Consider the following 10,475-nt stretch of genomic DNA (forward strand, 5'->3'; position numbering starts at 1 on the left):
GGCTCCGGGCGGGTTCGGGATGGGGGGTGCCGACCGGGGTGCCAGTCGCCCGCCGCTGCTCTGGGCCTGGGCGGCGGGAGCGAAGGGCTCCCAGCGGCTCAGGTGAGCGCTCCCCTTGCGCCCCCGGCCCGTCGGGCCGACCCGCCGCGTGGCCAGCCGAGCTCCCCGCGACGCGGAAAAACCCCGCTCCTTCCCCGCTGGCCCCCGCCCGCCGCCCCTTCCAGCCGCCCGGGGGCGGGGGCGGCGGCGCCGGGCTGGCCGCGGTGAATGAGCCGCCGGGGCCGCCGGGCCGCGCTGCCCCCCACGGAGCCGGGCCGGGAGCGCCTCCGGCGGCCGCGGCGGGGTAGTCCAGGCCCCTCCGTCAGGCTTGCGGTTTGGGAAGAAAAGGCGATGCCTCCGCCAAGAAAAGAGCGAGCGCGGCCCCCTCCCCCTCCGCCGAGCCCGGGCGGCGGCGGCGGCGGCACATCTAACGCGCGGGCACCCGGGCCGCCGCGGCCCCCGCAAACTACGCCCAGGCTCGGCCCCCGCCGCTCATTGGCGCGGGCCGGAGCCAGCGCACCCAGACCCTGCGCTGCCCTCGGCCGGCCGCGCGCGGAGTCCCAGCTGCCCAGGCCGACGGCGCCCGGCCCCGAGAGCCTCGACGCCGAGCCGCCCGCGCCTCCTCGGCCGGGCCCAACGCGGGGAGCGGGGCGAGCGAGCAGGCGCGGCTGGCGCGCCGCGGCCCGGGCGCCCCCGGCCTGGCGCCCTCGCCGCCGCGCCGCCTCAACGCCTCCTGCTCTCCGCAGGTGGCCGCGGGCCCGAGCGGTGCGGCCATGGGCCGAGGGGTGCGCGTGCTTCTGCTGCTGGGCCTTCTGCACTGGGCCGGGGGCGGCGAGGGCAGGAAGACCTGGCGGCGCCGCGGCCAGCAGCCACCCCCGCCGCCGCCCCCGCCGCGGGCCGAGGCGGCCCCGGCAGCCGGGCAACCGGTGGAGAGCTTCCCTCTGGACTTCACGGCCGTGGAGGGCAATATGGACAGCTTCATGGCACAGGTCAAAAGCCTGGCGCAGTCCCTCTACCCCTGCTCGGCGCAGCAGCTCAACGAAGACCTGCGCCTGCACCTCCTGCTCAACACGTCGGTGACCTGCAACGACGGCAGCCCGGCCGGGTAAGGCCTGCACCCGCCCGCCGCGACCAGCGCGCCCCCGTCGGTGGCCCCGGGACTGCGGGCTCCCTGGTCGCCAGAGGGTGCACACCACCCTCCTCCCTGTTCCCGCTCAGACGCACGGAGCCTGCATTGGACCGTCCCTGCTGGTCGCAGCGGTGGTCGCCCACAGGGGAAAGGGCTCCCGTCGGGCCTCGGAGGCGCTGGCTCCGGGTAGGGCCCTGCTAGGCGACTAGCTTCGCGGGGGTTGGGGCAGCGCTGGTCCTGGGCCAGCCCCGGGCACTGACCCTTTGGCCACCGGTACCCAACCCCTGTGCTCGCGTTCTTCGTTCCCTGGGCGGGGAGATGGCAGTCCGCGAGTGGCCCTGACTCCAGCAAGAGGAGGTGACACAGGGGGGCGGGGAGACCTCTGCCGTCCGTACCCCCACCCCCATCCCAGCTCAACTCGCCCCGTCTGTTCCGTGCTGTTGCTGGGACTGCCAGAGATCCAGCCAGCCGGAGGGATAGGCAGGGGGCGCAGGTGGGACAGAAGGACCTGGGGTGCGGCTTTCACCCGCTCTCCAGCCCCTAGCACATAAAAGAAGGATGCGAGGCTGAGGCTTGGGGAGGGGTTAGGCGTGCCATGACTTCAGTGACTCCACAGCCTGAGGAACACGACGTTAGGTCCGGCCTTCATAGGAAGGATGCGACCCCGCTTCGATGGCACCCGCTTCCCTCCACGCCCGCCTGTGCGACCCCGGTGCCGCTGCCCCACTCACGCTCGAGAGTGCTTTTCACTCTCCAAGCCCCCCTGAGCATCCCAGGAGTATCTCGAGCCCTGGCGAAGACCCCCCCCACCCCGCCTGGCCGCTGGCGCCGAGGTTACAGCGGGTCCCGCGCGGGGCGGGCCGTGGGGATTTTCCACGCACCACAGCCCCCTCGCCGCCCTTCCCCGCCTCGCGAGCGCCACCTCCCGGGACTGACCGCCGCTGGCCGGGCCGGGCGCGCTCTGCGGGGGCCTGTCCGCTGGCGCCCCCGTGCGGCCGGCGCGTGCCCGGCGACAGGTGGAATGACCCCTATCTCCCGGGAGCTAGACACTGCAGCCCCGCTCGCCCCCCACCCCCCCATGACCACGCACTCTGCCCACTTCCCTTGCAGCTACTACCTGAAGGAATCCAAGGGCAGCCGGCGATGGCTACTCTTTCTGGAAGGTGAGTCTCAGTTGCGGATGCAGCGGGGCAGGAGGAGGGTCCCCTCGGCACTGGACCCTCAGGTTGTGGGCTGTTCCCGCAGGAGGCTGGTACTGCTTCAACCGGGAGAACTGCGACTCCCGATATGACACCATGCGGCGCCTCATGAGCTCCAAGGACTGGCCCCGCACTCGCACAGGTCAGCGCGCCAGGGTTTGCCCAGGAATCCCCAGGGGGCGGGGGGGGGAGGGGAAAGGGGCTCATAATTGGAAGTCCTGAAAGAAGCCTCTTCTTCATTCCCTAGAGCCCCAGAGAGGCCCCACCCCATCCATCCCCCACCCCACCAAGGTTAGGGAACATTCTCTCTAACATTTCATTCTTATTCCACAGGTAACTTCCCAGGGCTCACCCTGGCTACACAGTACAGAGCTGGTCCCTGGTCAAAGTAGCTGGTGAAAGGGGGGAGGTTGAGGGTCATGTCCAAAAGTCACAGCCCGGCTGGGCATCCTGGTCATGGAGACTCCTTGGAGTAACTAAACCCATCCATTCCCCACTTCCCCGGCAACCTTAGTTCAGGTGGGTGTCACCACCCACCTCCTTGCTGGAGGTTAGTAGGATCCCTCCATATCCGCTTAGCTTCCTGTAGTCCTCACCCCTGCCTGCATGCCCTGCTCCCACCAGAAAGACCCACTGCCTCTGTCCTTCCCTGCCACAGGCACAGGGATCCTGTCCTCCCAGCCAGAGGAGAACCCCCACTGGTGGAACGCCAACATGGTGTAAGAGGGAGCCAGAAGGTCCTTCCTTGGGGGTGGGGGGTCCTGTCTTGGGGGTCTTTTCTGGAGGCTCCTTCCTAAGAGGTTCTTAGGGGAAGTCCATCCTGGGGGATCCTGTCCTTAAGGGGGTCTGGTCCTGGGAGAGGTCCTTCCTAGGGAGGTCCTGTCCTCAGGAGTCCTTCCCGAGGAGGGTGATCCTTCCTGGGGTCCTTGGGCAACAGAGGAGCATGGCAGGCTCACACCATCCATGTGTCACAGCTTCATCCCCTACTGCTCCAGCGATGTGTGGAGTGGGGCTTCATCCAAGTCTGAGAAGAGTGAGTCCCATGCCTTCCCCCCACCTCCCCACCCCCTTCCCCCCAACCCACAGAGGCAGGGCAGGGATGACAGCACTTCTGGGGAAATACAGACGTTCAGCCTTGTGACTCCCTCTAACCCTTCGATAGAGTGTCCCAGGGTGCCTGCCCCCAGCACCCACTGCCTGGCTTGTCCATGGCTGGCCTGACCCTGGGGGAGGGGGTTCCTCACTCCTAGGTGTTCCCCGAGGAAGGGCCCCCAGCACAGTCTTGTGTACCTGACCCACCTTCCTCCAGTCTACCCTTGCCCCTGTTCCCATCCCATGGAAGACCCTCCAGACACCCAGCTATACCTGACCTCCTTCCAACCTGGGGATGGGAGGACTGGCTGGCTGTCCAGGCCACCATTTGAAGCCAGCCCTCCTTCTCTGTGCAGACGAGTACGCCTTCATGGGCACCCTCATCATCCGGGAGGTTGTGCGAGAGCTCCTGGGCAAAGGGCTGAGTGGGGCCAAGGTGCTGCTGCTGGCAGGGAGCAGGTGGGCTGGGCAGGGGCTGGGGTGGGAGTGTGGAGACTCCCATGTAGGGGACTCAGGGGTCATCTAAGGAATGGGCAGAGAGGCCTGGCCCACAGAGTTCACCTTCACTTTCAGATAAGGGAACCGCGTCAGAAAATGAGATGGGGGGAGAGGGGGGAGGGGGGAGATGACCCAACACTGAGTTCTGCGTCAGTGCCTGGAGCTCTGCCAGCCCTTCTGTGCCTCCAAGACCTGGAAGGGCCCAGGGGCCTTACACACGAACACAGAACGTGGCAGCTCAGAACGCTCTTGGCTCCCTGTGCCCTGGGGAATGGGCTGGGGCTGGGCAGGCCTGGTGGGTGAGTAGTGTCCTTCCTCAATCTGCCCGGCTTGACCTCCCACCTTCCCTGCAGCGCGGGGGGCACGGGGGTGCTGCTGAACGTGGACCGCGTGGCCGAGCAGCTGGAGGAGCTGGGCTATCCAGCCATCCAGGTGCGGGGCCTGGCTGACTCCGGCTGGTTCCTGGACAACAAGCAATACCGCCGCACAGACTGCGTTGACACCGTCACCTGCGCGCCCACAGAGGCCATCCGCCGGGGCATCAGGTGCCCCGGGCGGGAGGGCCCGTCCTGTGCAGAGGGCCTGGGATTGGGTGGCATCGGGGGCTGGGTGGGAGGTGGGTGAGCAGCCTAACCTGTAGTGTGTGGCCTAGGTACTGGAACGGGGTGGTCCCCGAGCGCTGTCGGCGCCAGTTCAAGGAGGGCGAGGAATGGAACTGCTTCTTTGGCTACAAAGTCTACCCAACTCTGCGCTGTGAGTGGGCATGCAGGGCAGCGGGGCGGGGGGTGTCCAGCCTTTCTGTGTCTCCTGGAAACCCAGCCTGGAGTCCAGTCCTCAGAGGCTAGGCCCAGAGACCACTGCCACACCCAAGAAGGGTTGACAAAGTCATCTAAGCCTGGCCGGGACTTTCTCAGTTTTAGCACTAAAAGTCCACTCGGCTCAAGGCAAACTAGGATGGTTGGTCACGCTGACCACACCCACGGTGAGGAACGTGCCTTGGAGTTGAATCCCAGTGCTGTCCCTGTGTGGGGCCTTGGCTGTCCCTTGCCAGCACCACACTCGAAGCAACATAATCGCCATGTCTTGGTCAAAGCGAAGTCCTGGGAACCAGGCCAGGGTGGGAGGAGGAAACAAGGCACCTCTTCGAGGCAGCGTGCCAGGGGGACTAGTCGCCAGCACTCTGCAGCCAGAGCCTGGCTGGCCTGTGAGCCTGCTGTGGAGCTGGCTGTGGCCTCTGCCCCTGGAGCCTGGGGTGGGGGCAGAGCTCTGAGGCGAGGCCCAGCTGAGCCATCATGCCCCCCAGGCCCGGTGTTCGTGGTGCAGTGGCTGTTTGATGAGGCCCAGCTGACTGTGGACAACGTGCACCTCACGGGGCAGCCGGTGCAGGAGGGCCAATGGCTGTACATCCAGAACCTGGGCCGTGAGCTGCGGAACACACTCAAGGATGTGCCGTGAGTGTGTGGGGATCCCACTTGGCCCCCCAGATACATAGTAAACCACTTGACTTGAAAAGAGAGGCTGCAAAGATGGAAAACAGGAAGCAGCCCAGGGGTCTTTGAGGTGATAAACTGTGGTCAATGTAGACAAAGGGGTACTAACCAGTGCTAGAGAGGAGTGAGCAGCTGAGCCGTGAAAAGAGGAGGAACTGTAAATTCAAGTTACCAAGTGAATGAAGCCGATCTGAAAAGGCCACACGTGGTGTGATTCCAACTCTATGACATCGAACCCAAGTCTTTTGCATCTCCTGCATTGGCAGGCGAATTCTTTACCACTGTGCCACCTGGGAAGCCCCTATGACATCCTGGAGAAGGCAAAACTATGGACACAGCAAAAAGATCAGTGGTGGCCAGGGATTGGGAGAGACAGGTGTAAATAGGTGGGGAAGGGTAGATCGTTTAGGGCTGAGGAACTGCTCTGTATGGTACCACAGTGGTGGACACATGTCAGGACTGTAGCAGTAGTGTTAGTCGCTCCGTCATGTCCGACTCTGCGACATGTAGCCCGCCAGGCTCCTCTGTCCATGGAATTCTCCAGGCAAGAATACTGGAGTAGGTAGCTGTTCCCCTCTCCAGGGGACCTTCACAACCCAGGGACTGAAGCCTGGTCTCCTTCATATAAGCAGATTCTTTATCATCTAAGCCACCAGGGAAGCCCACATGTCATTATATGTTTGTCCAGATTCATAGACAGTACAACTCCAAGGATGAACCCTGATGTAAACTACAGACTCTGGGCGGTGATAATGTGTCATCTAGGTTCATTGATTGTAACAAACATACCAGCTGGTGGGGGATATTCATGATGGGAGAGGCTGTGAATGTATAAGAGCAGGAGATGAAAAAGAATCTATGTCTTCCATTCAATTTCAATATGAACCTAAAACTTCTATGAAAAATTAAAGTCTATTAAAAAAACAAATATTCACCTGTCCAGCAGATCCCCCACTCTGAGCAGGATTTGGAGGCAGAAAGGGACAGGGGTTAGTAGGGCACCTGGGAGCCGGTGAGGATAAGGCCTGGGGGAGCCACTGGCCAACACAGCAAGCGGCAGGAGGGAAGTAGGAGCCAGGTAGGGGACACTTTCCCAGGAGAGGAGCTGTGACCTGTGCGCTTCAGGGTGGGGAAGGAGCTGAGGTGGAATGTGGTTGCTCACAGGTTGCCTTCTCCCCAACAGGGCCAGCTTTGCCCCCGCCTGCCTCTCTCACGAGATCATCATCCGAAGGTCAGTGCCCCCTGGCCCCAGGACAGCTTGTATCCATGGCTCTCGATCCAGACATCTGCAACGTCTCCATCCCCAGCAGGCCCGCCCACCAGCCTCCCCAGCTCTAGCTTCTTCTGAGGGTTTTCAAAACCACTTGCACAACCAGCTGTGTGGCAAGAACTCAGTGGTGGCAATGCCGTCCCCTGCTTTGGCCACACCCGAGTGATCCCCAACCTAGGTTTCTGTCTGCAGCCACTGGACAGACGTCCAGGTGAAGGGGACCTCGCTGCCCCGGGCGCTGCACTGCTGGGACCGAAGCCTCCACGACAGCCACAAGGCCAGCAAAGCCCCCCTGAAGGGCTGCCCCATCCACCTGGTGGACAGCTGCCCCTGGCCCCACTGCAACCCCTCGTGCCCCACCATCCGGGACCAGTTCACAGGGCAGGAGATGAATGTGGCCCAGTTCCTTATGCACATGGGCTTTGACGTGCAGACGGTGGCGCAGCAGCAGGGCCTGGAGCCCAGTAAACTGCTGGGGATGCTGAGCAGCGGGAGCTAGGGCCCCTCATCCTGGCCAGCTCCCTTCCAGGCCCTCCTGCCCTCCAAGGACCACAGGGCCCCGGCCGTCCCTACCCTGGGTCTGGATGCCCTCCCCTGGCAACCTTCACTGTCTCTCTCCTATTGCCTCTGAGGGGCCCCGGCCAGAGATGGTGGACCTGCCATCAGCCTGGCTGTGGTCCTTGGCCCCCTCCCACCCTTCCCTCCTGACATCCCCCCATCCCCATCCCCTCATTCCTACCCCCCTCTCCCGCCACTCCCTCCACCTCCAACCCATGGTAGGGAGCCAGAAGCACTGGATTCCTCAGCCTCCAGCCCAGCCCCCCAGCCTCTCCCGCCCTTTTGTATTATTTTATAAAGTGACTTTTTTATTAATTTTTTAAAAAAAGAAAAATAAGCAAGAAATATATAGTGAATGATATTGTTTTGTAACATATTTTTTTTAAATAATGAAGAAAAGATAACAAAAGAGCCTCACCCTGTAGATGTGTTTATTTGAGGGGGCACTTTGCCTGCTGCACACCCCAACCCGACCTGGACCACCTACAAACCCAGGGCAGCAGGAAGAAGCTGAGAGGGACTCTGGGGCCTCCTGACCTCCAACCCCTGCTCCTTCTGTTCATCTTTTCCACACACAGCAGTGACGGGCCTGTCTCAGACAAGCCCCCAGCGTGGTTTTAAGCTCCCTTTCCTCTTTATTTTGATCTTGGGGTGACATTCAGGCCACACCCCCTCCATTTCTAAGGGCATGACTCGGCATTTGTACATCTACAATGTTGTGTCTCCAGCAGCAACCTCCACTTTCAAAACTTTGTCACAAAACACTCCCTACCCAGCTAGCACATTCTTTGAAGTTTGTGTTGTATTTATTTTCACAACATCACACAGGCACATGGTCCAGAATTAGAAAGAGGAAGAATTTTGGAGGGTGAAAATTCTCCCTCTAGGCCAGCCCTTGGCTCTGCTTCTGTGGTTAGTCCCATAGGACACAGCCTCCCCATAAACACATACACACACACACACACACACACAATCTTGTCCTTCCACGTGTGACTGTACTCCACACACTCATTGCCTGGTTTCTACCTCCCGCTGCAGCTTGGGGCTGAAGAGAACATTCCCAGTCTTCAGTGCACAAAGGGCGCCGCGTGACTAGTCTGTGTCAGCGCCACTGCACACGGGCTCACGGGCAGATATCTCCATGGAGGCATCCCGAGGTGGCATGTGCTTCGAAGATAGTGAGACCCTGTGGGTTTTGTGACATACTGATAAGCACTCCCTCCGAAGGTGGCCAGGTCATGACTCTCCAACGGACCTGGCTTCCTCAGCGTTCCCTGCACTAAGTGCCCCCCCCACATGACACCCTGACTCCCCCAGGTGCCTGGCAAGTAGGTCTTATTACAAACCTCAATTTGCAGATTGGGATACTGAGGCCCTGGGACTTCCCTGGTGGTCCAGTGGTTAAGAATCTGCCTCCCAATACAGGGGACACGGGTTCGATCCCTGGTTGAGGAGTTAAGATCTCCCACATGCCTTGAGGCCACTAAGCCCCCACCTCCCCACCCCCAGCCACAACAAACAATCCCACATGCTAAAACTAAGACTTGATGCAGCCAAATATCTTAATAAATATTAAAAAAAGAAAGAAACTGAGGCCCAAAGAGGCGCTATGCAAAGGGACAGAGGAAGGATTCATGCCTGGACTCTGCTCCTAGCCTCTGACCACCCAGCCTCTCTCAGGCATCCTGCAGCTTCAATCCCAGAGTAGGGAGAATCACGGAGACCCCACCCTCTTAACATCCCCCCAAGACTGGGAGTATGCCCTGAGGTCTGACCGGCTCTGGACCCACCAAAGTTGGCTTCCCCAAAGGGAGCTTAAATGACCCATTTGTGGTTTCCTCTGTGGATGGCTCCCGTGGGAGGTCACAGAGTCTCACTGACCCAGGGAGACAGTGAGGTCAGGGAGGGGTGTGACCAAAGGCTGGAGATGACCCTGGGGTGGCTGCTGGTTTGGGGAGCAGCCTCTTTGGAGGGGCATGAACAGGGTTCCCAGCGTGACAGTGGGCTTCCAGCAGGAGAGGGGGCTGGGAGGACCCAAAAGTGTCCTGGCCTTCACCTACCAGGGGAGACTTGCATAGAGGGAGGGGTCCATGCTGTGGTCAAAGCTGGGCCTCTGGGGAGGGACCCCAGAGGCGCTGGCTGGAGGCCAGTTCTTTGTGTGGGGAAGGGTGGTAGGTGGTGACATCGGCACAGACAGATGCCTTACTCTGTATGAGGTAGGCTGAAAAGAGTAACAGGGTGGCTTTGTGTGTCTCGGGCGTGCCAGGCCCACTGAACATTATACTTGTGGGTTAGGCCTGATGGGGTTTCACCAAATGAATAAATCCTTTCTCCCCACATTCCTGATAAAGAAGAAAGGAGGCTTAGCTCACCTCCGGAGTCTGTGCCTTACTGTGAGTGTTGTTCAGTCGCACAGTCATGTCCGACTCTTTGCAACACCATGGACTGAGCACGCCAGGCTTCCCTGTTCTTCACCATCTCCCAGAGTTTGCTCAAACTCATGTCCATTGAGTCAGTGATGCCATCCGACCATTTCGTTCTCTGTCGTCCCCTTCTCCTCTTGCCTTCAATCTCTCCCAGCATCAGGGTCTTTTCTAATGATTCAGCTCTTTGCATCAGGTGGCCAAAGTACTGTGGGTACCATTGGCAAAATGAGGCTGGGACCCATAAGGAGAGTGGGTGATGCCAAACCTGTAGTGTTCGGTGCATGATCAATGTGACAGGCGGAACTGTCTACCCTGACGTCCCAGCTTCTTTCCTTTTTCTTTTCTTTTTTTGGCTGAGTCACATTGCAGGGAAGATCTCAGTTCCCCAACCAGGGATTGAACCCATGCCCTCTGGAGAAGAAGCGGCCAATTCTTTTTTTTTTTTAATTTATTTAATTTTTTTGGCTACTCTGAGTGTTCATTGCTTTGCTCAGGCTTCCCCTAGTTACAGCGAGCAGGGGCTACTCTTCACTGCGGCACTCAGACTTCTCATTTCAGTGGCTTCTCTTGTTGCAGAGCATGGACTCTAGGGCCCAAAGACTCCAGCAGTTACTGCTCCCAGTCTCTCGAGCACATGCTCAGTAGTTGTGGCATGTGGGCTTAGTTTCCCCGAGGCATGTGGAATCTTTCCAGACCAGGCAATGAACCTTTGTCCCCTGCACTGGCAGGCAGATTCTTAACCACTGGACCACCAAAAAAGTCCAGATCTTGGTC

General features: G+C 60.3%; 1 protein-coding gene across 1 annotated transcript; it reads left to right on the plus strand.

Moving 5' to 3' along the window:
- Positions 1-657: 657 nt before the first annotated feature.
- Positions 658-7,573, plus strand: NOTUM (notum, palmitoleoyl-protein carboxylesterase). The gene is made up of 11 exons (XM_055397918.2): positions 658-1,144; positions 2,279-2,331; positions 2,414-2,509; positions 3,026-3,086; positions 3,342-3,400; positions 3,816-3,918; positions 4,311-4,502; positions 4,610-4,710; positions 5,261-5,408; positions 6,631-6,678; positions 6,910-7,573. The coding sequence occupies exons 1-11, from the start codon at positions 813-815 to the stop codon at positions 7,214-7,216; spliced, it is 1,500 nt and encodes a 499-aa protein (XP_055253893.1). The 5' UTR covers positions 658-812; the 3' UTR covers positions 7,217-7,573.
- The last annotated feature ends 2,902 nt before the right edge of the window (positions 7,574-10,475 follow it).

This window comes from Moschus berezovskii, chromosome 20, assembly GCF_049115385.1.
Source record: "Moschus berezovskii isolate FMDL1 chromosome 20, NW_MosBer_1.0, whole genome shotgun sequence".
Taxonomy (NCBI): domain Eukaryota; kingdom Metazoa; phylum Chordata; class Mammalia; order Artiodactyla; family Moschidae; genus Moschus; species Moschus berezovskii.

Bases quoted from the DNA above. Each gene is read 5' to 3' on its own strand.
- NOTUM (XM_055397918.2), top strand. From the start codon at position 813: ATGGGCCGAGGGGTGCGCGTGCTTCTGCTGCTGGGCCTTCTGCACTGG. The intron at 3,087-3,341 runs GTAAGAGGGAGC...CATGTGTCACAG, and splicing joins TGGTGGAACGCCAACATGGT to CTTCATCCCCTACTGCTCCA. The intron at 3,401-3,815 runs GTGAGTCCCATG...TTCTCTGTGCAG, and splicing joins TTCATCCAAGTCTGAGAAGA to ACGAGTACGCCTTCATGGGC.